Here is a 25,548-nt window from a genome sequence, read left to right as displayed (position 1 = left end):
AAAACGGATTTTACATACGCATATTAGTTCATGAAGCAATTTTGCGAAGAAATTCATAAGTAAATTATAAGTGTAATACACGCACGATTATTTAATAAGTAATTATACGGGTGCAGAAGGAGACCAACATCCCTTATAAGATCTCTATTGATTTTCTCCTTAAACCTTGGAAAATTTTGAATCTGCAGTGTTGTCAAACTTCGCTTTATTCCGCAGTTTTTCGAATGAAAAGAGCATATTCAGCAATATTGAGGTCAATTTATTTGAAACGTTTTCATATCAAGAAAAATTCTTTGACAAATAAGTGAGAAAGTGATGTGTTTCTAAGCATAATTTTAATGTGTCTTATAACTGTGGAGTAATAAATGGAAATTTGTCAGTAAATTTTGTAATTGTACTTAACATGAAGCAATAGAAATAATATTATTATGAATTATTATATTTAATATGAACTAAGTAATAAAATTCTAAAACGGTATTTTGGAATTTCACATTTATTCTGTCTAATAAAAAACTTCTAAATTAAAAGTATTTTTTCTAGAAAATAAGTCTATTAAGTAATCAATTTTGCTGCAAAAATTATTTTCATCATTTACAATTGCGCACCTTTAATTAGTGGAAGAGCGGTTTCTTTTTGAGTCTCGAAACTCTTAAAAGCTAATCTGAGAATACAGTCAGAATAAAATAAATCCAAGATACAACAACGCCGGGAACTTGACATTCTACAAATCAATAAACAAACCATCAGCTGATTTCTGTTATTAAATTAACTCCCGTCGCCCACATAATCGTCTCAATTAAAGTAATCAAAATCGACCGATTCTAACATAAATCCCTATCAAAATCGACACCCTGGTGTCTCGAAAGCTTGTCCAACAGGGGAAAAGTGAAAATCATCGATGAAAACTATGTCCTTAGAAGAAGACGTCCACGAGGAATTTAAGGGCGGAACTTTGAGATTCAACAAGGGCAACGAGCAACAGTCGGCAAGTCCATCAGGTTTAAGGGACAATTTTAGGGAGAACAAGGGTGCGATTACTAAAACTGATAGCACTGCCAGTAACAGCAGCTGTTACTGGAGTAATCTGCCTTTGCCACTTTCCTCGATTTCTTCAAAAAGTATGTAATAATTAAGATAAATCGATATTTTTATTTCTGCATGAGTATAGTCCATTATGGAGTAATTAAATGTTTGTATTGAGATATGGAAGGAAATTCATTTCTGTATGATTCGTTCGATTTTTTTTTATTTTTGCAAAATTTTGTGTCAATTTTGTATTTTGCTCTTGCCAAGATACACCCACTTTTAATTATTCTAATTTAGCATGCTGTTTGCCATCAATAGCTTATCTATTTGCTTTCACACTGGTATCAATTAATATTTGAATCTGGCAGGAGATACATTATTTTTTTATCCACCTAACGTGCGCTTGATATGTCTGTTCATACTGGCTTCATATTCCCTTCTTATTGCTCTATCAGTGAGTTTTCCTTAGACTTCTTTAATTTAAGTTCCAACAGTTTCTGTATGAAATTTAGTTTCTGAGACGTTATGGAACACATCGAAGCCCAAAGAGTCCTCGCCGATCCAGGAGGCCCATCAGGCCCAGGTCCAGAGCTTACCTCCAAAACTGGACATTAAGCAAGACGCCAATTGCTTTTTTACTTACCGAGATGGGGTAGCTGAGAAGGCGGCTAGTGAATGCGCTGCTGAGTTTTTGGATACTGAAAATGAGGGCCCTGTTATACAGTGGTTCTTACTCACTCAGTAAGTATACTCGGTTCCAATATATTAACAATATGGGCGGTTTTGGAAAAAAATATAGGTTTTCTAGAAATATTTGCAAGAATATGTTACCTTTTATCACTAGCAATGTTGCAAAACATTTTACAAATATTTTAAATGTGAATATAAGTCAACAATGAAAATTGAACAAAAAAACAACAAGAAACAAACAACGAAAAAGAAAACGTCGTATAAAATCAAAGGGGCATGGCAAGAGATATTCTTTCTAGAGAAATTAAATAATCGTAAATGCCTAGAGAGAAACGAATATATGTATAATAAAATCGAATATCTTTGAATTTATGAGAGAATTGGAGCATTGTTATATCACAAATAGTGTTTCCATACACTGCTATTTGAACTGGAACAATATCACATCCCTGACATCCTTCCTCTGGCTTATATTATCCAGACGTTTTCCAAAATATCGGAATATACTTTTTTTTTATGCTTACAAATATTGTCAATATATGCAACATAATTCAATACATTTTCAAAACAGGTACGTGTATGCAATTAAGATGTAAGATCCAATTTACATGATTTTTAATAGTGATTAAAACATCTTCGGTAGGATTTCTTTTCTGTACAGGATAAATCATTGGGACACCGACAAAGAACGTCTGGTTTTGTTAACGCCAAGAGTTCTTCTGGTGGTCAAATACGATTTTATAGCGTTGAAACGATTGAGCTACAAGAAGTTGCCCCTTGAGGACATTGAAGCTATCATTATCGGAGATTTAACATATCCTAGCGGATCTTTGATACCGTAAGTCTATGTAAATCATTAATTTTGTTAATGTAAACTGACCGTGAAAAATAATGAGGCACTAAATTTTTTAGCTCTTTTAAGTTTTTCTGAAACTATTGACTCGATTTTATAATTGAAAGTATTTTTTGGGCATGTAAGCCAACTATATCCCTGAAATATTGCCAATTATGTTTTGACCAGCCGTCAACGAAGCCTTTACAGGCCAAATACATGATTTAATTCAATTTTTCAGTACTCGAAAAGCGGTTTCATCCTCATCGTAGGGAGCGAAATGACGAAATTTGCCACTGTTTAGAATACCCCCAGAGGGTTTAATTAAATATCTTTGACGTTATGTGTACTTTACCATCTTTTTTATCAATTCCATTCTCTGAGAATGGGACCAACTTAACCTCGACATCCATTCAAAATTCTGAGCTAGAAAATTTTATTTTTGTTGTAAATTTAGGTTTGCATAATACTTCAATTTAAGTCAAAGGAAAGTTAAGTTCTTTTGGCAGTGAATACTCAATTCCCTTTCAGGAAACGCTCATATTTCTGAATAGTGCCCTCAATAATTCGATTATTATAAAAATTCAAACTCGGCGCTTAATAGAGAATCGTTGCTACTACCTCCCTAGAAGGTTTACAATTAGAATTCTCTTTTCTTTAAATTGAAGAAAATAATAAATTGTTGTTGTGTAGATTTCTGAAGGGAAGTTACTTTCCTCTAAATTTACAATTTTAATACAGAAGTCTAAGTTGAAGTCTGTATGCGACATGTGCATTTATTTCCATCAGCTCGGCCTCTTTAAGCTAATTCCGATAATATAAGATTTTAACTATTTATCTCTTTTTGTTGTCGAAAAAAAAATCAAAACAGTTTTTTAATTCCCTTTAAATTAAAAATAGGCCACGTTCCTTTCATAATAACGAAGGCGCTTCTATAACCGGTTATATCCGGTTTACCAGAAACTGTATACATTCCAGACATTCCATTGTGGCGTCTTTAGGTGCCAGACACGCATTAAAAAAAGATAGCCCTGAAGAAATGTGGGTCAGTCGGTCACCGCAGGTAAGACAGAATGCAAAAACGTCGAAATAAAAATTAAATAAAGACGTCATAGGTGTTTAATGCCGGGTCAATTCTTGTAGCCGAATTACTAAAATAATATATCTATCCTTGTCTTGAATTTCTAGGTCATGCGCCTCAGAGAGTGATAGAATAATAATATTGCGCTCTCGCTGAGATGTTTCTTTCATTTGTTTCATCATAACCTCAAAAATTTTTGTTTAGTTTTGAGATAGACGATTATTGTTGTTATGTTATTTATAATGAAATGTATCTAAAATAGTGGGAAATTATGTTTGGAGGTAATAACAATCTCATTGCTGCTACATGGGGGTAATACCTGATCAGTTTTTATTAAGTTGAATTCAGGTTTTCTAGAATGTATGATTCCTATTTCAAAACTTACTGTTTCCTAGACTCGTTCACCCTACATTCGAAATTCAAGTAATCTGATAAACGAAACTGCTTTTCAAGTCAACCGTTCCCGTTTCTAACTCAGCTAATTTAATGATTTCCTGATTTTTTTTATATGCAGCAAAATTAACGGATTTGCAGATGGGATAACCAGCATGTTGGAAAATTGCTTTTTAAAGCCTCCATCCAACGACAATCAGCAAAATCAATCATTTTCATCACCCACTAGGTATTAATTAAACAGTTGCATGATAAGTTTAAGGTTTACCGTATCCACATAAAATATAACTCACAAGGAGAGAGATGATAATCATTTTTCATATGCGAATAAAAGTCCTTATGGAGAGCTTCAGAAGGGAATAAGTACCCACCCATAAATTTTTGTATTGAAAATTAACAAGATGTAAATATACTCATAATATGTACTCTTCGCAGATTTCACTCTTCTAAATGTGGTAACAGCTCAATGTACGTGTGCCACTAGTGCTGAAAATAACACTTTTCACTGAAATTTTAAGTTTCCAAGTACATAGGTACTTCTCATGTTATTTTTTTCAACCACTGCATTGAACATCAGAGCTTTGTAAGACAGAAAAAATCATGAAATTACCTTCTTATGATTAGCCATGTGAAAATACATGCAACTCATGGTCCGATTACGTCCACGGAGCGTTGGTGGTAGTTAAGAAGAGATCCTGTAGCCTAATTTCGAGTCCTTACACAAAAAATTTCAGATTCTCTTCATGTTAGATTGGTTGGAAAACCTACTTGGGTTTTCTATTTGCAAAATAAAAATTAACATCGTATTTGATTTTTGATGCACCTCGTGTTCATGTGTTCTTTAAAGGGTGTGCTTTGGAAATAAAGAGACAACTGTATGGGTATTTTTTCCAGAAATTACTATCCGAATTATTGAACAAATATTTTCCTGATAAATACGCAAAGTTTAATGTTCTCATTCGGAATTGGTCATCAGGCGTGTGCAGTAAAAACTATCATCAGGAGCCACCCTTAAGCCTCTTAGTCCCATCCCCCGACCTATGTTTATATAAAGGTTTTTGCTGCATAATCACTCCCTGACATATCTACATCTAATTGTGGGATATCTTGTATGTACAAACGTAATTTGAAAATCGTCAATTGTAAAATAATTCAAAAAACGAATCGCATGTACGAACACATAAGAGTGTGCAAATTGCACTTTCCGAACGACAGTCATCGCAGCACATTTTCCATGGTGCGGGGCACGTGCGAAAAAACACTTCACATTCATCAAACTTTATGCTATCATTATTTGTCAAAACTAGCTGCCCACCGTGAATAATCAAATATTTCAATACAGAGATTACACCAAACTGCTTCAAGATTTTCCCTTTGTTGCTATAGTCGACCATCCTACACTCCAATAAATGCATGTTGATTGTCAATCGTAAATGTCTTGTTCATTTTCAAATTTCATTTTTAATGTCTAATCTCCTTTTCCACTGAGAAGTGGACCTAAATAGCGGTTTATTTTAGAGATCGCAATATGAAAGGAATACGCATATTATTTGGAAAGGGCAAACCCATCAAGCTATCTTCAAAATGGAATCCTTTCACCGAAGACCTGCCGATATGGACTTTTACATTTCATCCTCTGTACTTTCATAGAGGTAGGCAAAGGATAATATTAACCATCATTTGGCACACCAAATCACATAAATTTTATCTACATCCTTACTAGCCATGCATTTACATGCATGCATGATATGGATGTAAAATGTACTAGCGAGGCATAACATACATACCAATGCACGCATATGAACATGAGATCTACTAGTCATGCATGCATATGCACATAAGATGCACCAGCCATGCATATACAGGGTGTCCCAGAAACATTGGTACAAATTGGTAGAGGGTGAAACAGCGTTGAAAAATAATGCGGTTAAGCTGAACATGCCTTATACAAAACTTGCTCCTTTTCGATCTATAGGATGTTAAAACAAATATTTTTTTTTGTAATTTATCGATAAATTTTTACAGATACGCACTTTACTTAAGTATACCTTTTCTTTGGAAAAGAGATTAACTTTTCTAAATTTGTACAAAAAATTAATCTACGAGGTTTACTTAAAAAGTTATTTTAGTTTTCCAAATATGTGTATGACGTAGTTGGCGACATCTATATTAGTTAAAAATAGACATCTTAGATAGATTTATCGTACCCAAAACCCCCCCGTACAAGATTAAATCTCAAAAACTTGCAAAATGTAAGATTTATCGACAAATTACAAAAAAAAATTGTTTTAACATCCTGTAGATCGGAAAGGAGCAAGTTTTGTATAAGGCATGTTCAGCTTAACCGCATAATTTTTCAACGCTGTTTCACCCTCTACCAATTTGTACCAATGTTTCTGGGACACCCTGTATACCACGCATACAAATGCACGTGAGATGTACTATCCATACATATCTTCCACGCATTGCACATAAGATGAACTAGCTTTGTATACATGCCATGCAATTAAACATATAGGTGATTAGTAAATCTTACAATGTTTCTTAGCAAAACTTGTCTCAAGACAAATACTACTTATTCTTTAGATTGTACTGAAGAAAATCTTCGCAAAACGTACGACCTAGACAACTTTATTGAAGCATTTTGCAAGACAATAATCGAAATAGGAAAAAACTACGAATCTCGGATCTTGCACTCTCATATACTCTTGGAAAATTACGTGGGTTTCGGTGCCATCATCCACAACAGGCACGATCTGGGCTTTTTTAAAGTCAGGGGCAAGTTTAGTTTTTGAAACGGTTACCTCCCCAAAGTCTGAATGTGATATTTGTTTGGTCAATTATTAATATGTATGACAAATTATTATTGGATTTCTACATAGATCTTTAAAGTATATACGTCCTGTGCAGTTTAAGCCTTTTACAACTGACTTGATGTGTCCGAAGTTTCATTATCAGACCAGTTTAAGAGAGGGTATTTACCTATCGAACAATAAGCGATAAAAAACTGCAAGTGTTTGTACCTACACATATCTTATTTTTATATTATGTGATTACAGAATACGAAACACCAATTTATATGTTTTTACATGTGAAACTAGACGATTTGTGCCAGGCAATCAATATTTTTATTACTCGTATAAGCATTTATTACTAAGTATTTAACAAAGATTCTACGACATGGTCTAACATATTCATGTGTGTGTACTTGTCTAATATTACGAATTTATGGCTTAATATACATATCACTTACTAACATTTACATGTCTTGAGTCGTGTTCTGTAATGACTTTCTTATATTATCAACATTATACGGTGTCTATACCTACCACGTATGTGTCAGTGTTATAGAATGAGTAGTGAACATATTATTATCTTAAATAGAATAAAATATATATTTATATGGACGAACGAAGCTTAAAGTATTATCTACAAGCTCTGTCCAGTATTCTCCTCGCCTCACCAGATGTCTTATGCATATATTATAAAGCAGTGATTTTTCAAAGAAAAAGTCAAATTATTGAATTAACTACCCAAGGTCCGGGACCCAAAAATAGCCCATGGTATATTTTCTAATTGTCCGTTTGTATATCGACTGTTTATCGATATGTTTCAACAAATCTTCTTTTTTTTTACTAAAATGCTAAGATGTTTTGTAAATTTGATTTTTTTGAAAACATTTTTTTTTATAAAAGATTGAATTCAAGTTCAATTTCGGTGGGACAAAAAGATAGCACTTTTGTAGAAAAATTTTGTTAATCCGTAAAAATTGGTAACAATAAAAATGAAAAAAATCTTTTAGTATCCTGTATATGCTCCTCTCTTGGCCAATGCAGTCGCCATCCGATCCGGTGGGGAGTCGTAGAAACAACGAACATATTCTTGTGATAATTTATGCTACTTTTCGTGGACAACTTCTCTCAATTCTTCTGTGTTTTGAAAGTGTCGGCAATCGTTATAAACAGCCCTGGCAAGTTCTCTCTAGATGTTTTCAATAATGTTAAAATCCGGGAACCTCGCTGGCCATTGTAGAACTTCATAATTTTACCCTTTGAAAAATTCCTTTACGACTTTCGCGGTATGTATAGGGGCATTATCCTGCTAGAAAATAAAGTTTTCATGTGATAGTGCTTCCGAATACTTTTTTAGTTGAGCATCTATTAATTCTAGATAATGCATGCTTTTCATTTTACTATAAAAAAAAACTATATCCACTTTCTTGTTATATCCTATGCCTCCCCATACTATGACACTTCCTCCACCAAGTTACCTTTTCGAAAACATTTTTTCTTCTTTCTTTAGGTCGTGATAATAGTATACCTAACCATCAGGACCATCGAAGTTGATTTTTTTTTCAGCTAAAAATATAATTTTCCTCCATTCCTCCTTCCAGTGAATACGGTCACGAGCAAACTATTTTCAACGTTCTTTATGACTATTACTAAATGGTGGAATCAGTTTCATTTTTTTTCCTCTTAATATGTGTGGCACAATTAATAACCTTTTTTGCATTTTTTTATATTGGTTCCAGCCTTGGATTCCAGCCTTTTGTGCTATTTCCCGAGCTGTTAAACTTGAATTTGAAGCAATTCTCAAAATTATCCGTTTTTCCCTGTTGGTTAAAACCGACGGCCCACCTGATATTTTCTTCTTTCTGCAGCCCTCCGGATTCTTAAGAAAGTTAGAAACAACTTTTCTACTGTTTCCTGCATTTTTGGAAATTTTAGAAATGAATAGCTAGAGATGTTTCATTCTTAAAATGATAGCATGTTTGGAAGGTGGGAAACAACTTGCACGACTTGTTGGAGGTGTTTAGTTTCACTGCAGTAACAAAACTGAATACACTTATTTATTTACACCACTGAATTTTGGCAAAATTCATTTACAAACAACAAGTGTGCTACTTTTTGTCGCAGTAAAAATCCAATTTTAAACATCAATTCTTCAACAAAAACATCAACGCTCAAATCAACAAAATATCTTTGTATTTTAAAGGAAAAGATATATGTAAATAATTATCAGTAAACAATGTAAATGTAAACAAGTAATTAAAAACAATACCATGGGCTATCTTTTTGCCCCGAACCTTAATGGCTCCTCTAGACCTATTTAGCCATTTACACTTAAACTAAAGAAGTTTGCATATTTGTTTAATAATAGCTCTGATATTGGACCGCTCTGTATTGCCTCATGATGTCTTATGCAACTAAAACAATGAATGTTTTATACGTAAAGAGTCATTATTAGATATATAATGGTACTAATATGTGTCTATTTAAAAATGATATATGAGAAGGATTTTTAATTATTACTTATGTATTTACGAGTATATCCATTTGGGGCCATACTTATAGTCAATCCCCGAAAAGTAAATGCCAGTTTGGATTTTTTAGAAAAAATATACAGAATACAGACTATTTATTGTTATATTAAGGGACTGTTGGTTAGCCGCCTAAATCACTTATAAACAAATTTTATAATCTTTGCATTGCCCGACCGTTTAGAGTTTTGTGATTTAAACCGTCGAAGGCCAATTTGTTAATGTCCTTTTATCGAGTACCTGTCTAGTTTTCAGCCTCTGTTGACCATTGACTCATTCCTATGGGGATTTTTATTTTCCTGGTAAGGTTGCCAATAGATTTTTAATTTTGACCTTTAAAAAGCGACAGAAACATTCAGCCTTATTGATAGAAATCGCTCAGTTTTTGTGTTTGTGGACAGTTTTATAGGGGCAAATTCAGTTATTTTTATCCTTCATAACAGGCCTATCGCTGCACTCATACAAGTCCTTCGAACAATACTATGAACTTGCAAAACGTTGACAAAAGGAAAATTTGAAAAATGAAAAAACAGACGTGTTGACAATGATATTAGAACTTAAGTAGGCTGCTATAGCCATGGGATGTCTAACACCCTCTATTAATTGATTTTATAATACGTTCTGCACCATAACGCTTCATTTCAGCATTTTTTTTTAGTTATGCAAGGAGCCTCATTACTGTAGTAGTGATGTAATGAGATTTATGACCACACTAGTGATGTCACAAGGTTCATTACCCCTTCCAATTTAGAGAACATGCTCTTTTTTTAATACTTATGTGTTCAAATTAAAAAGTTCAATATAGCTACTTGACATACTATAGTCGTAAAATCTATAATGCTAATCAAGTAATTTAACCACAAAGAAAAGGTCTATTATATAAAATCTCTATGCGAAATTGTGACTTCTTTGCTCAACTTGATCCAATATGATTTTACTTGCTAAGTAATGCTTACTTGCTAGGGAGGATCCCCAATTTCTCCACACCTGAGTGGTGTTTGTCCTTGTGGAACCCAATTTTTTCTCTTTATTTGAATTTTCAAAAACGTGATATGTACATCCCGATCTTCCGTGAAATTCGAGATCTTTTCAATTGGGTTAATAATAGGAAATTCAGTGACGTCTGCATTGGTTTCATACCTAAAAGATACTCGATGTCCCCAGAAGGAAGGCCACCATCACCGTGGTGGTGATAATAACGAGAACAGGGGAAAAGTACACAAACATAGCTGGAAATTTTGAGTTCTTTTGTTGTGAGTCATAATTTAAAAACTCACAAAATTCTCTGATATGCTCATGTACTGTGCCGTCACCCTTGGCGTTGCTACCGCCATGATGTTGATGGCCTCCCTTTTGGGGACTTGGGGCATTTTTCAGATGTTGAAAAACTGTTGGGAAATTAGGCTGCGCCGCATCATTGAATTTCCTATTATCACCTCGATTGGAGAGACCTTGAATTTCATGAAAGATTCGCACGTAAATATAAAATTTTTAAAAAATCTAATAAGAAGAGAGAAATCATTCAGCTATGAAGCACTATTTATAGATTTTGAATCAGATATGGGTGTTTTTGGAAAAAGAGGGCTGTAGATTAAAAATAACTCCAAACTCTTCAATTTTATTGAAAAATGTTCAATATTGCTAGACTTTTGCACATTTTTTACGAGAGTTGATTGAATGTTTGCCCAGGATTTATTTTCAAATAACACATTTTTTTCAAAGGATTATTATGAATATTGCGATAATTTACCACGCATTAGATAAAAACTGTCACAAATAAAATAAATATATAAGTTTTGTATTCTATTGGTTGTAGATAAAATATTGTACATTATACGTGCAGTATGGCATATTAACGCACTCATGTGGTTACGACTCGGTCTACAAAACCTCGTGTGGTAAAATTCCCACTCATGGCTATAATATTGCTCATTCCGCATTAATATTGGAAACAACTATTAAGGACTCTAGTAAGGCGCAAATGGCCACTAAAGCTATCTATAAATAAGGCTGATTATTTTTACTTGCAATTACTTACGTTTATTAACTTTTTGATCACATTATGAAGTAAATATATCAATATTACTTTGTGTTAAATTATGTCATACAGTGGTTTTATTTCACCCTGTGTTACTTTTATTATGTCCTAGCCTATACTTCAATAGAAATTCCTGAATCCAGAGCATCCAGGATCCAGGAAAATATGGTTGCAGTGTATATTTTTGTTGACAAGTTTTGGTATCACAAAATCATGAGGATTAGGAAGTTGCTAGATCTCCACACGTTGTGATACTTATTCCACTCACTTAGAATATACTGAGTGTTGCAAAGATCCTCTATTATTATAGAATTGAGAAAGGTTCGCAGAAATTGGAATAAAGAGTGAATCGTTAGGGTTTCTCAATACGTTTTTGAAGAATAATTTTAATGCCATCCATCTCATCTAAACCGATAATGATTAAGAGTAAAGGTAGAGTAAAGGTTGCAAGTAAAGGTACTCACTTGTGTGGAGTATCCTGGTTTCACTTCAGACCATAGACCTCTTGGTCATTATCAGCTATAGTTAAGTTCTATCAAATATGTATATAGGAAATTAGGCGAACAGCCTTAATTTTGTTTGAAAGATGGAAAAAATATAATAAATGACTCAAATTTGTGTTCTGCAAGCTTTGTTGGTGAGTTTCTCTTCCTATGGAGGGCACGCACATGACGTAATGTTTTATTAAATCCTCAGAGTTGACTTGAACTGAAAGATTGTCAGGTCTCTATCCAGAAAAGCTCAACAGAAGATTCATGGTCAAGATAAAGATTTGTATCATCCAGATAGCAACATGCTAGTAAGTTGTACCAATAGCTGATCCAGAAGTCGTTAGAATACAACCGGTGCAAAACTGATTCCGAAGCTTTCTATATCAAGAAAAAATATCCTTTTTGTGTCTCTATGACTAGATACTTCTGCTAATCTAGATGAAGCGCCATTTTGAAATAGGCCTCTCTAAAAGGCGATTTCCGAGAAATACCTTCTCCATGAAAGTCTGGCAGCAATATCTTCGAACCTGGAAAAAAGTAGTTTTCTGCTTGCACATAAGGGTTTGTGGCCATTTTGAAATGAGGTAAAATTCATACTCTTTCATTCGATGTTATTGCCGATAGAAAGGGGGAAACCCAGGTAATGGGACTATTTATGACGTCTACAGCAGCCCTATTTTTGCTCAAATCTCAACTCCACTGGCCATTGAGGTGGATCGAAGATGAAGAACCAGTAGTGTTGTGCTACTATATCGATACTAATTTTTCTAGACCTCAACCAGGGGATTTTGAGCGCGTAAGTACTTTTTAGAATTGTTGAGGCTGCAATGGGTAAGAGTTAGTCCTAAAATAAATAAAATTTTAATAGATAAAAAAGCATATACAATAAGAAAGAGAAGACGATGAGACAGTAGAACAAAATAATTTATGTGTTTCGGATAAAACTGTACAATTCCAGAAGTGTTGTTTCAGAACTAGCTGTTTGGTAAATTAATTAATTGATTTTTAATTAAAAAATATTATAAATAATTTAACAAAATGAAATGAAATCATCAATTTAAAGAAATTCTTGACTCACCTTCTATTTTTACCTTCCTGATGTTTTCAAAAAAGTGTCAGTGGACTGGTGCGATTTTTTGAATTGACTTTGCTCCAAAATTTCAAAATAATCCACTGCAAAATTATTAGTGCTAAGTTTCTTCATAATATTTTTATACTACTAATTAGTTGTACATATCTCGATATTCAACCCGCCCACCTCTCAGGTAGTACCATGAAATGGACAACAACGACTCTCTACTACAGGAGACAAAATTATTACTGGAAAAGCTATCGATTCGGGCATCCCCTTTGAGGACAAGGTTTACTTGTAATTCAGGTATTTTGCTTAATTTTTTGTTTAACGTTTCGTTTTTTTGTTCCGTGTTTAACACGTTCACTGTTCAACCATCGTGTGCCGCCGTGCACGTTATGGGCACATATTACCAGTTTATGCGCACACACGCGAACCAACTGATTCGTATGAGAGTTGGAGAGCTTTTGAGCGTCCCAACGCAAAATGAGCCCCACATATGTTAATATTTCTCTTTAAATCTCTGAGTGTTAGCTACAGCAAGAGCTTCATAATCCTGACACTTGCAAACCAGAACGCACTTTATTCCCACATAATATACAGGGTGGATATTCTAACACGTTAACCGCCCACCGTACATTTGAATTTTTAATCGATGGGGCCCAAAACGAAACTTTGTTTTAAAATGATTTTTTGATTAAATTACTGTCATATATATTTAATTTTTATTATAAAAATGCCAAAAATCAAAACTTTGAAAATGAAATCCAGTGTATGGGTTTCGGAGCCGATTTGACAGAAAAAGTAAAACCCATGGTTTGGACTTCGTGGCGGTTAACATGTTAAAAGTATAAATGCCAATATCTTGAAAATTATACCGGCAATGGAAAAATTAAAAAAACACGTATGCCATAATATGATGAGGGAATATGATTGAAGGTATGATGAATTCACTACCCTCTACCAAATGCACCTCAGCCACGCCAAGTCGGGCATGGTTGCGACGTTTCGTAGGAAAGCATTATCGATAAGCTTTTCAATAGTACCAAAGCTTCTGGAATTCTGCCCCCAAATGTTTCCGACAATGCCTAAAATGAAAAATCCATGAGTAAGATATCTAGGCCTAGAATGAAATTTTTTTCAATCGGAAATAAGTAATAGAACTATTTTATTCTTTTTTTATATATATTTATTGAATAATTAATTCAAAGTTTTATAGAAATTAAATCAAGTATGAAATTTGCCGCTCAATATTAATAATTTTTTATAATAGTTATTGAAAATGTTCGTTATTTTCCATGCAAGCGTACAAATGATATTCACGTTTTTGAGGCATATCGTTATCAAAGAATTAATAATAATGTTAAATGTAAAAAAATAGGTATTTTTCTTTTATCGGCATTTATGAATGTCTTTTTACCCGGTGATTCGACGAATTCTATTTATTATACGAGTTTCACTTCATGGTTCTTCCCGCAAATTTTCAATGGAAACACGGTTCATCTAATTGCGGAACTGGTTGAAATCGCTTTTATTTGTAGTGTTGAACAATGATGTTTTTTACCTACCATAAAAATATTTTACCAGCAACATCCTGAAACAAACATTAATCCTTCCTAGATTAGGAAATAAATATAGAAATTTGAAGAAACTGGTTCTGCGGCCAGTAAAAAAGGAATCAACCCTGGATTTTAGATGAGCTTGCTTGCATCGAAATTCTCGGACAATTTCCATCATTGTTTATTCGTCAAGCACCTAATTTAACTCTAACTAACATCTAATTTAACTATCAACAGCATCGATTCGAAAATATCTCAAATTACCCAAATTTCATACATACAAAATTCTACTTCATCAGGAACTGAATGAAGATGATCCAGACTAACGAATTGAACATTTCCGAGGTAATCCAAGCTTTGATTACCAACCAGCCCCGAGTACTGCCAAACGTTTGCTTCAGTGATTAATGTACATTTTACTTAAATGCTACTTTCAATAGGCACAAATGGAGAATTTGGAGTAATTCAAACTCTCATATTATGAGAGAAAAACGCACTTAATATCCATAAAAACTGAATGTTTGAACCGGGATCCTTTGAGATGCTATCATAGGACCTTTGTTTATTGACGGCATTTGAATAGTGAAATCTACCGTGACCTTTTAGAATGCTATTGAACCATTGGTAATTAATGTGCTAGAGAATCAGCAAGACGAAAATGGCGAATTAAAACTGGATGAAAATTTACTAAGATGTTAACAGGATGGGGCACCGCCGCATTTTGTTTTGCACATTTGGCAGTGGTTGGATAACAATTACCCTGCAAGATTAATTGGAAGGAGAAAAGCAATAGAATGGCCTCCTAGATCTGCCGATCTTACACCCTTGGATTTTTTTGTGAGGGCACTTGAAATCTGTAGTGCTCAAACCCAACCAGAAGTAATTTAAGCGTTGAGACAGAGAATTATCACTGAGTATTGTGCAATTCTTAGGAAAACTTTTGTCAATGTATGTCAAGAATGTGAATATCGTTTATAAGCTTGCGTGAAAAATAACGGACAACATTTTGAACATTTATTATGAAAAATTAATAATATTGAGCAGCAAATCTTACGCTTTGATTTAATTGTAATAAAACTTTGAATTCTCAGTTTTATTACTTATTCCTGATGAAAACCCTTTAATTCTACACCCAGGTGTCTTCCCCATGGATTTTGCATTTATTTATTATCGGATACATTTGGGGGAAGAATTTCAGAAACTTTGGTACCAGTGAACAAGCTTATTGAAAATGCTTTCCGACGATATGTCGGCGGTAGGTAGCCATGCCTGTGCTATTAAAAAAATAACTTGGGGCGCATTTGGTAGAGGGTAGTGAATTCATCATACCCTCGACCATCTTTCAATATTATATTATGGTAAACGTGCTTTTGAAATTTTCTATTGCCGGCATACTTTTAAAACATTAACATTTGTTCTTTTTAAAAACCCAGCCTGTATACACTGTCCGAAATAAGGAAGGTCATTGTGGGGATCTTGGAAACAGTAAGAGATACAGATTTGGTTAAACAAGTAAAAAGTTGCGTAATCAAAAGCCTAAGAAAATGGCGTTTAGACAGTTAGGCCTTTGTTTAATGGTTTTTAATATATTTTGAAAAGATTGATTTTTTGATTTTACATTTTTTTTGCATTAATATTAAATCTAGACCAAAACTGATGGCTCTTTTCTATAACAACTTTTAATACCCTTTAACTTGGCATTATAAGTTTTTTAATCCCACATTTCGTCTTCACAAAACCATCATCAACGTCAATTTTTTAAATAAGGTCTGAATATTCTGATATTAGATTCTAAAAGCCTTTTTTCTTCCGAATTCATCAATGCATAATACTTTATGGTTTAATTGCGGTTTACTTTTTTTTCAGCCTTAATCAAGGAAATTCCTATTATGGACCTGTATATAGTGTTTATTTATTATTAATAGAACAAGAACTGAGGGGGTTAGTTTTGGAAGAATTTGTCAGTATTACTTAAATGTCTACTACTAAATACTATATACTTAAATGTCGACTAGGATGTTAGAATCGACAGGTACAAGTCCTCTTTGTGCTTGGAAAATGAACGTTTTTTCACACATACGCTCTAAATTTAGTTGCTTTGTTTGTATCCGTTTATTGTTGTTTTTTTAGATTTTATGTCTTGTATTATTAATAAATAAAAATAAAAAAACTAATATAGGTCCGTAATAAGAAATTTCTTAATTAAGGCCGAAAAAACGACTATAACGCGATTAAACCATAAAGTGTTACACACCTTCGTATTCGGAATAAAAAGGGCTTTCTGAAATTGATAATAGATGATCCGAACCCTATTTAAAAACATGAAGTTAATGATGATTCTGCAAAGACGAAACGTCGGATTAAAAAATTGACAACACCACATTAAAGGACATTAAAATTTGCTGTGGGGAAGTTAATATTGGATATAGACCAAACCGATGGTTTTAGTCCAGGTCCAATGTTAACACCAGAAAGAAAATATGTAAAATATTTGTATGTAAATATAGAAAAACGAAAAATTCAATTGTTTAAAAATATCCCAGAAACCAGAAAGTGTTTCGGAGATTTCTAAATGCCATTTTCTTAGGCCTTTGATTACACAACTTTTCTCCCATTTAACCAAATTTGTCTCTCTTACCGTTTCCAAGATTCTTATAGTGACCTTCCTTAGCTTGGACTCAGTACATCTAAGAATATTTTTTGGTTTAATTCTCGATATAAAAATATGATACAAAATTCCCAACATTCGAAATTTTCCGTGCAGACCTACATCTACCTGAGAAGAACCAGACTACCTTTACCTTCATTTATCACTTGACTAGCACTTGACATCTCACTCTCACTTTTCTGGTAATCATCCACACTTCGACTAAATTTCTTGTGTTTTCTTTCTATTGCTAAAATTTACTACAATCTGGCTTGCAACAATGAAATGGGAGAGGCGAATCTCACCGTTGGTAAGCCCATGGAATTAGGATCTGGACGATGCATGAGTATCCAGGCTATGCAAGCCCTTTTCGAATTAAAAGAAAACAACCAGTTATGTGACGCAACCATTATACTTGATGATGGATCCGAAATTCCAGTCCATAGGGCTATATTGTGCGCTTGCAGTGCCTACTTCAGGTATCCATGCTTATCCCATATAATGAAATAGCGGACCCATGGGGCACTTCTTGTAGAGCCTTGTTCACCACCACTTTACACAACAAGGAAAAGAATCAGGTGCACTTACCAGGAGTTTCATCGGAAATGCTGCAGACTCTGTTGGTCTACGTATACTTGAGGAAACTGGATCTAGATGATGACAACGTCTACTCGATTCTCATAGCTGCGGACTACCTGAGCATCTTGGGTGCTTTGGAGTTATGCTGCAAATACCTGGAAACGATCTTAAAACCTGCTAACAGCATAGGAATCTTGACTTTTGCTCGATCCCACTTCTGCCGAGACCTGGCTATTATTTGCTGGACGTATATCATGAAGAACTTTGGCCAAATAGCCGCACAAAGTAGTGAAATACTTTCCCTCTCATTGAGGGAGCTGCAAGAAATTATCAATGCCGATAATCTGAACGTTAAAAGTGAGGAGACCGTTTGGGAAATCATTTTGAGGTAGGCTCATCCATTAGGATTCATACCCAGCACTGATGGATTAATTGAAGGTGGATAGATTTTTCTACTGAGGAGAGGAAAGTCCACATTGTAGACCTAATGAAGTGTATTCGCTTGGGGCTATTGGACACCCAGTTCTTCTTGGAGAGAGTCAAAGACCACCCATATGTGACTGGCTGCGAGGCCAGCAGGCCGATGATCATTGAGACCTTGAAGTTCTTGTATGACTTAGAAATGATCACTCACAGGTAGAGAATCCAGCTGGTACTCAGAGGGTTTACTACAGCAGGCCAATCCGGCTTCTAGTAACTCATTAAGCGGCTCCCAATTCTTACTAATTTGGTCTCCCAGGGATGGTGAAGTGGTAACTCCAGAAATCGCCAGGCCCCGCGTTCCCCATGAGATCTTGTTCGCCATCGGGGGCTGGAGCGGTGGTTCTCCTACCAACTTTATCGAAACATATGACACCAGGGCCGATAGGTGGGTCAAAGTAGAGGAGGTCGATCCTACCGGGCCCAGGGCATACCACGGGACTGCTGTGGTCGGATTCAACATTTACGTCATTGGTGGATTTGATGGTAATGGCTCCAAGGGCTTCTGAAATCGTAGGAAAAGTATTTTTTATTCCTGAGGAATGGACTACTTCAACTCATGTAGATGTTTCGACGCTGTCCTGAAGACATGGAGGGAGATTGCGCCCATGCACGCCAGAAGGTGTTACGTGAGTACTGCGGTTTTGGATGACCAAATTTACGCCATGGGCGGGTACGATGGGCATCACAGACAAAATACGGCTGAGAAATACGACTATAAAACCAACCAATGGAGCTTGATTGCGCCCATGAACATGCAGAGGTCTGATGCCAGCGCTTGTACTCTGAATGGTGCAAATTCTTATTTTGTTTTCCTCGAAGTTCTAAACACAGCTAAATTATCAGGAAAAATTTACATTACTGGGGGATTCAATGGGCAAGAGTGCATGCACTCAGCAGAAGTGTATGACCCAGAACTGAACCAGTGGTCACTGATAGCTCCCATGAGGTCTAGAAGATCGGGGGTATCGTGCATAGCTTACCACGACCAAGTGTATGTGATTGGGGGATTTAATGGTATCTCCAGGTTAGTACATGGTGGACTGCTCTATTATGGGCTAATGTGGAGAACAATCAGGATGTGTAGCGGGGAAAAGTACAACCCTCAGAACAATGTCTGGACCACCATTCCTGACATGTATAATCCCAGAAGTAATTTTGCCATTGAAGTTATTGACGACATGATTTTTGCCATTGGAGGCTTTAATGGTGAGTTCCTTCACCTTTTGGTGTGCTATTTTATTATCGGACTTTTTCCGCGTGAGCCTTGAGGTTAAAAACACCTTATCACACTCCAATTCATTAAAAATTAAATTTTCACAATTAATCGGATATTTCGCTGAGGCTGCTCTAAGGGCGGATAAATATTTAAAGAGACACGAGAGGCGTGTTAAAGGGAGGTGCACAGATTAAAATTTGAAGGTGGTTTTCAACCTGCAAATATAATCTCTCAGGCATATTTAAGATTAGACAAAGACATGTTTGTCGTAGGAGTGACGACGATTTACCACGTTGAGTGCTTCGATGAGAAAACCAACGAATGGTATGAAGCCACAGACATGAATATTTATAGATCTGCACTATCGGCGTGCGTCATAGATGGTCTGCCTAATGTCCAAGATTACATTCATAAGCACAGAGACCGGCTGATGGAGGAGAAACGACAAAAAATGATTGCACTTGAAAATCAGCGGAACATGGCGGGGAATGTTAACAATAATAATAACAATGCACAGGTAAGTTGTCTGGTTGGAGCTGCAACAAAGAATACGAGTGGTCAGGGCTGCAGTAGCAGCTTTTCTTTCTATATAATCAGGGTGAAGGATTGAAATCTGCTTAGGTTTCAACAGACTTGAGGTAAAACCGACCCAACCCCAAACTAAACTAAAAATACAAGTATTATTCTTCTTAACATAAATCAGTTCAGTCCGATGCCATCGAATCTGCGTATTGATAAAATCTTCGGAAACTGACTACACCACTGATAGTGTTTATACCTCGGAAATTGACGATATCTCTGCGAAAATTCCCTCTGTTAGGCATATCCGAAAACTCTACTATTCGAAAGGACTGGAGTAAAAAAGAGGAGTTGTCTTTTTTAGGAGAACTTTTTCAGAAGACGCAAAAAAACTCATATTAAAAATAGAATGCACATTCGTAGTATTTTGTCAAAAAGAAGCGGTTCAATATAAGTAAAAAAAATCCCAATACCCTGTATAAATGTTTCTTGAAAATTAACCCTAAATTAACCCTAAAATGGGGTGTTACGTAACCCACCTCATTTTGTGGCAAGTTACGTAACACTTTCAACTTTTTTATCTTGGACACCCCGTATATTTTATAGTGGCTCTAACGAAAAGTGTACAAACTAATTACAAATTAAAACTCTAACTAAATTTCATTTAGGGTTAATTTTTAAGAGAAAATTATACAGGGTGTTGCAAAATTTTGTTTCGGAAAAGTCTAGGCCAGATCCAAAACATAAAGCAAAAATTTTCTAAACGTAAGTCCGGAACTGGTTCGCTACTAAAATACCTATAGGGAGTTTTAATTTGAAATTGGTTTATAAACTTTTCGTTAGAGCCATTATAAAGTATACGGGGTGTCCAAGATAAAGAAGTTAAAAGTGTTACGTAACTTGCCACAAGATGGGGTGGGTGAAATACCTTTGAGCAGTTCAGGAGCACTGTTATTATTCAGAAAAAATGTATTGAATTTAGTCTATTAAAAGTAGTCGATTTCCTCTGTTGTATTTTAGGAAAACATTGCCGCTGCTGTTAATATTAATATGCAGCAGTTTAACATACTTCAACAGCTGAACGCCAACCTCAACCCAGCCCTGCCTCCTGCCGCGCAACCCGCCCAAGTACCACCCAACCCCGTTCCCAATCCGGATCCCCAACCCATGGATATCGACAACCACAATGAAGACAACGTAGACATACAATAATAGACTTTTTTTGTTACTAAAAGAAGTTTTTGTGCAGTCAAGCTTCTCGAGGGATTTGTTTGCTCATTACATGACGCTAGTAATTGGAATTCTGCTCATTTATGTAGATTACTGATTTCATTGAAATTACATTAGTTAGCGTAAATCGGGCTCAGTTATGTTGTAAATTGTGACCAGAGTGAAGTAGCGCTAGAATGCTCATCAGCAAAACTTCTTTGGTACTTCGGACATGTTGTATATTGAATGTAATCCTAATAGGGTTGTAAATTGACTTTCTATTAAGTCTTTGGAGGAGCGATCCTAAAAGGGAAAATCATCAGGGTTTAGGCAACATTTTGAATAGTCTGTGATACTCCTGTATTATTCTTTTTATTAATATAATCATTTTTACGCATATGCTGTCAAGACAAGCAACGGATTTTTCTGCATTTCTTCGACCTATCGTGTAGGCCTTCCTGTTAGCGGCGCATCTCCTGAGGCACGTCACACGTCCCCCGACAAAGAGGGGCGCAAAATTGAATATCAACTTTTTCTAATGGCATATTCGCTCATTTTCCAAGCAACCTTCCCCCGTACATTCAACAGATAATCCTGGTTCTTGTGCCTCACAGAGTGTTCAACAAGTAAGTACCAAGTGTGTAATTCTGAGTGTAAATGTTGTGTAACGTGAAGTTTGTAGCTACGAAAATGTGTGTGAAATAAACAAAATTAAGATATTTATGTCTCTAAAAGTTTGTGTTTGACTTCGTTTACCCTAGTTGCTGTTATAGAAAAATGTCCACACACAAAGTAAGAACTAAGATCTACCAAATATGTTGTAAAAAAATACACATATGTATGCTCGACCATGGTTGAACATCACTCCAGCTTGTCTTTATGGCCTGCACACTCTCCGGACCTACCTTCTTCCGATTTTGATCATTCGATTGTTTAAACAATCAATTTGTTATAATATGTATTAGACTTTTTTACATGAAAATTCTTTTTGAAGTTTTACAAGTACCGAGATAATCAGATTATATTCTCAATGGCCTTTCTCAACTACAAAACAATTGCTCTATTATATTGATGACGTTTTGAATGGATGTATAATTTCAGACAACAAAAAACATGATATTTTTCATTATCATTCTCAGAATAAAAAAAATATTGTTAATTAAAAGCTTACTGGAAATTTATAAGGCAATAAAGGAAGTGAGTATTACAACATATTACAGGGTTCTATCCAATTTAAAAAGCATTTGTGCACCGAAAGCAATTTTCACTGGAGCACATCTAAGCCCATCTCGACTAGAAAAATATTTAAAGGACGTTCATTTTCATTAATTTTAAAGCTCTATGTATAAGTTTATATTACACCTACGTACAGTGCTCGCGTAAATAATATTCCCTGTCCCCTTTTTTAGGATTTTTATTTATTTTAAGTATTATATTATAGGTATTAGATATTATAGATATTTCCCCAAAATTTGGGGTTCTTCACTAAGATCAAGATATCCATATTTTAGGACAAATTCTCTCTCTAAAATACTCGATTTAATTTGACTCCGTAATGTAAACTTTATTCTGAAGATGTCCCCAAAAGAAAAAATGACACGGGATAAGTTCGGGCAGTCTTACTGGCCACTGGACTAGTCTTCGCCTTTCAATTCACTTCTTAGGAAACCCGACACTTTTAGTCTGGAATAATGATCCCTCATTGCTCAAAATTATATTATAATCAAGTTGTTTTCAAACAAGCACCAATTTTTCAACTTCAACAGGATCATGAGTCTTGTGCGTGCGTCATGTCTAATACATATTTATTGTCGCCTTGTGTTTACGAGATGATATTACTGCTCCAGGAATGTTTTTCCAACTATTATTCTTCTTCCTCTACATTTCGTCAATCGTCAGCACCCAGAAGATCATTGAGGCTGCCTCATTCGAAGACTTCGATGAAAATTCTACTCTAAAATGTCACAAACGACTGTACAACTACAGGGTGTCTCAAGTTGACAAGAATGGGAAAGAGTGCTGGGACGTGTTGAGCGTGATGGCTTGTTGGGGCCGGTGTGATTCAAATGAAGTAAGAAGTAAACATCTTTTTTATGTTTTTTTTTTAATTTCTGTTTATATTTATTTATTTTTTATTTTTGTTAAAATTAATATACGCATAAATTTTGATGATGTCATCCAGGCACTAATACTTGGCGGCGTTGTGTAGAAAAGTAGATGTATTTTCAGTATCAAAAACACAAAGAACAAATAATGAAACAAAGAAGAATGAAGATAGGGGTAGGTAAAAAATTAAAAAGCAGACGCAAGGACATATGATAATGAAGATATTTAGTGCGATTGGGCGAAAAGTAAATAACTAAAACAAAAAAAACTAAAAGTAAAAATAAATTGATGCTTAATTCGTAACAAATGATCAAATTGTAGCAAAAACAGTGAGCAGAGAATGTCATGAATAATTATTATTAATTTTTGATATGAAATTAAATGCTGCTAATGAATATTTGAATTATACAGTCAAAAAAGCTGGAACGTAGGCCTCGATCCACGACAAGAAGAATTATTATTATTTCCACACTCCAAGCTAACAGAATTCCGTTCATCAACATGCGACATCTCAAATCGATACCTTATTTTACACTTCTCCATTTTTGTTCAACTTTATATTTTATTACCTCTTCAGCATTATTGAGCCGTGCACCAAAGTGCTACTTCTCATTCCAGATAGCTGATTTCCGATTCCCGTACAAGAAGTCCGTTCATCCAGTTTGCGTGCATTATGGCAGGAATAAGGTATTCGTGATTTTAAGGAATTGTGAGGAAGGAGCTCTCCCATCGGCCTCAAGGTTTGACTCTAGTTTTCCAGCTCTATTTTATTAACATTTTACAATCTCCCTCAGATACGAATATTACGAAGCCGCCGACTGCAAGTGCCAGCAATGCTCATCATTAGATACCAGCTGCGAGGGGCAAAGATACAGATCACAAAGGTCACAATCTGGATCAGGGGGTGGTTTCAAGAGAATCATCCGAGGTCCTGAAGAATATTATTGAAATTATCTGTATGAGTATAACTGAGCTTCAGATTGTGTGACGGGGAAGGAAATAAATGCTGTGAAATAGACATAAATTTGTTTCTTTCTTTTTGAGGTTAAAAGGGCTCGTTTGGGTTAATTATTAAAATTTTATTGCGTAGTGAGCTTAAGCAAAATAAGGCCTGGGACGTTATTTCATAAACTCTTAGGTACGCCTAATGTCTTATCAAGGAAAATAGGTAAACAGAATCGTTTGCCTGTTCATGCATATTCTAGAATCATGAATAATCTATGCTTTAACGTTAGTGAGTGTTAATGAGATACTTAATAAACAAGTGAATTAATAAATTTTCTCCTGCTCGAAATTGTGGGTTGCTATATGAGGCCTGTTAAGATGACCTTAGGACTGAGGTAAGTAGGAAATTTGGTTTCTATGTTATTCCCAATGCTGGCACTTAAATATGGATCAAATACCTGAAACAGAAATAATTATTATGAGAACGGATTTATTGCCCAAGTAATTGCTTTTTCATGCTTTTAGGGGGATGAAGGACAAAGGGTAATAATTATTGTTCTTGATTCCTAAACCCATGGGCAGACTTTAATGGATGAAAAAAGTGTCGCTTCTGTGTAACAAAGCGATTGAAATATAATATTTTATGGAAAATTTTGCAATTTTCGATTTTTTTCTTTCGTTCGCATTTGTTTAACTTGGTCTTATTACGTTCCAAACGTAGGCAGAAATCAATAAATATCTATCTCAAGTATGTTGCGTCTGCAGGCAAATATCCTGCCAGCGCCATCTGTCCTGCTTTTTTTTCTCTATCTCGGACAAATCTTGGAGTGTAAGCAGCAGGCAAAAGATGAAATTCGTGCTAATTTCTCTTGACTCTAGGTCGACTCAGCCTCTAACATTGGAAGATTGGGCCGATGTCTGCTAAACTCAGATGACTCAAGTACTTTTAGGACAAGAAAGTGAATCAGGTTGTTCAGCATTTAGGTGAGGCAACAAATTTCATCGATTCTAAGTTAGGTTAACTCAGGCCTTTTAGACCAACAATTTAAGTTCCTTAGATTTTTGCAGGTTAGTTCAACAATTTTAATTATATATTTTTTAAACAAACAAAAACTATATTGAAGGGTTCATGTGAGTCGTGGAAACATTATTATTATACAGAGCGGCTCAAAAATTAAGAATTTGTAATTTTATTTTACTCAAAATTTTAATGCAACAGCGATTTAATAAAATGTTGGAATATAAATACTTTCATATTGTTACCTTATCGATCTTTTAAAATTACATTAAAAAAGCACATTAAATTAAAAATGGTACATTATTGGATGAGAGTATAATGGT

At 34.9% G+C, this 25,548-nt stretch overlaps 3 protein-coding genes across 6 annotated transcripts; all 3 read left to right on the top strand.

Annotated features, from left to right (window-relative positions):
• The first annotated feature begins 547 nt into the window (after nt 1-547).
• LOC136418659 (tumor protein p63-regulated gene 1 protein-like) lies at nt 548-7,522 on the top strand. Of its 2 annotated transcripts, XM_066404781.1 has the most exons (6): nt 548-1,119; nt 1,540-1,768; nt 2,379-2,555; nt 4,145-4,252; nt 5,542-5,675; nt 6,610-7,522. In XM_066404781.1, the coding sequence occupies exons 1-6, from the start codon at nt 900-902 to the stop codon at nt 6,816-6,818; spliced, it is 1,077 nt and encodes a 358-aa protein (XP_066260878.1). In that variant the 5' UTR covers nt 548-899; the 3' UTR covers nt 6,819-7,522. The 2 variants fall into 2 exon arrangements, with proteins under 2 accessions (XP_066260878.1, XP_066260879.1); XM_066404782.1 differs by lacking the exon at nt 4,145-4,252.
• Nucleotides 7,523-17,269: 9,747 nt separating this feature from the next.
• Nucleotides 17,270-21,379, top strand: klhl10 (kelch-like protein 10). 3 transcript variants are annotated; one of them, XM_066404721.1, is made up of 9 exons: nt 17,270-17,629; nt 17,686-18,117; nt 18,168-18,365; nt 18,424-18,695; nt 18,750-19,001; nt 19,056-19,236; nt 19,288-19,418; nt 19,701-19,945; nt 21,025-21,379. In XM_066404721.1, the coding sequence occupies exons 1-9, from the start codon at nt 17,436-17,438 to the stop codon at nt 21,157-21,159; spliced, it is 2,040 nt and encodes a 679-aa protein (XP_066260818.1). In that variant the 5' UTR covers nt 17,270-17,435; the 3' UTR covers nt 21,160-21,379. The 3 variants fall into 3 exon arrangements, with proteins under 3 accessions (XP_066260818.1, XP_066260816.1, XP_066260817.1); XM_066404719.1 differs by having other exon boundaries at nt 17,272-17,629; nt 20,968-21,191; XM_066404720.1 differs by having other exon boundaries at nt 17,274-17,629; nt 18,469-18,695; nt 20,968-21,187.
• Nucleotides 21,380-21,538: 159 nt separating this feature from the next.
• Gpb5 (Glycoprotein hormone beta 5) lies at nt 21,539-24,267 on the top strand. The gene is made up of 4 exons (XM_066404725.1): nt 21,539-21,782; nt 23,004-23,227; nt 23,881-24,002; nt 24,057-24,267. The coding sequence occupies exons 2-4, from the start codon at nt 23,006-23,008 to the stop codon at nt 24,208-24,210; spliced, it is 498 nt and encodes a 165-aa protein (XP_066260822.1). The 5' UTR covers nt 21,539-21,782; nt 23,004-23,005; the 3' UTR covers nt 24,211-24,267.
• The last annotated feature ends 1,281 nt before the right edge of the window (nt 24,268-25,548 follow it).

Source organism: Euwallacea similis, chromosome 36 (genome assembly GCF_039881205.1).
Source record: "Euwallacea similis isolate ESF13 chromosome 36, ESF131.1, whole genome shotgun sequence".
Taxonomy (NCBI): domain Eukaryota; kingdom Metazoa; phylum Arthropoda; class Insecta; order Coleoptera; family Curculionidae; genus Euwallacea; species Euwallacea similis.
Note: the sequence above shows the minus strand (reverse complement) of the source record. Positions and strands in the feature narration are given on the sequence as shown.

Excerpts from the sequence above, each read along its gene's own strand:
- klhl10 (XM_066404719.1), top strand. The coding sequence starts at position 17,436 with ATGGGAGAGGCGAATCTCACCGTTGGTAAGCCCATGGAATTAGGATCT. Across the intron at positions 17,630-17,685 it reads GCTTGCAGTGCCTACTTCAG|AGCCTTGTTCACCACCACTT; the intron begins GTATCCATGCTT and ends CACTTCTTGTAG. Across the intron at positions 19,002-19,055 it reads CAGCGCTTGTACTCTGAATG|GAAAAATTTACATTACTGGG; the intron begins GTGCAAATTCTT and ends CTAAATTATCAG.
- LOC136418659 (XM_066404781.1), top strand. The coding sequence starts at position 900 with ATGAAAACTATGTCCTTAGAAGAAGACGTCCACGAGGAATTTAAGGGC. Across the intron at positions 1,769-2,378 it reads CAGTGGTTCTTACTCACTCA|GATAAATCATTGGGACACCG; the intron begins GTAAGTATACTC and ends TTTTCTGTACAG. Across the intron at positions 2,556-4,144 it reads CCTAGCGGATCTTTGATACC|CAAAATTAACGGATTTGCAG; the intron begins GTAAGTCTATGT and ends TTTTATATGCAG.
- Gpb5 (XM_066404725.1), top strand. The coding sequence starts at position 23,006 with ATGTTTTTCCAACTATTATTCTTCTTCCTCTACATTTCGTCAATCGTC. Across the intron at positions 23,228-23,880 it reads GCCGGTGTGATTCAAATGAA|ATAGCTGATTTCCGATTCCC; the intron begins GTAAGAAGTAAA and ends TTCTCATTCCAG. Across the intron at positions 24,003-24,056 it reads GCTCTCCCATCGGCCTCAAG|ATACGAATATTACGAAGCCG; the intron begins GTTTGACTCTAG and ends AATCTCCCTCAG.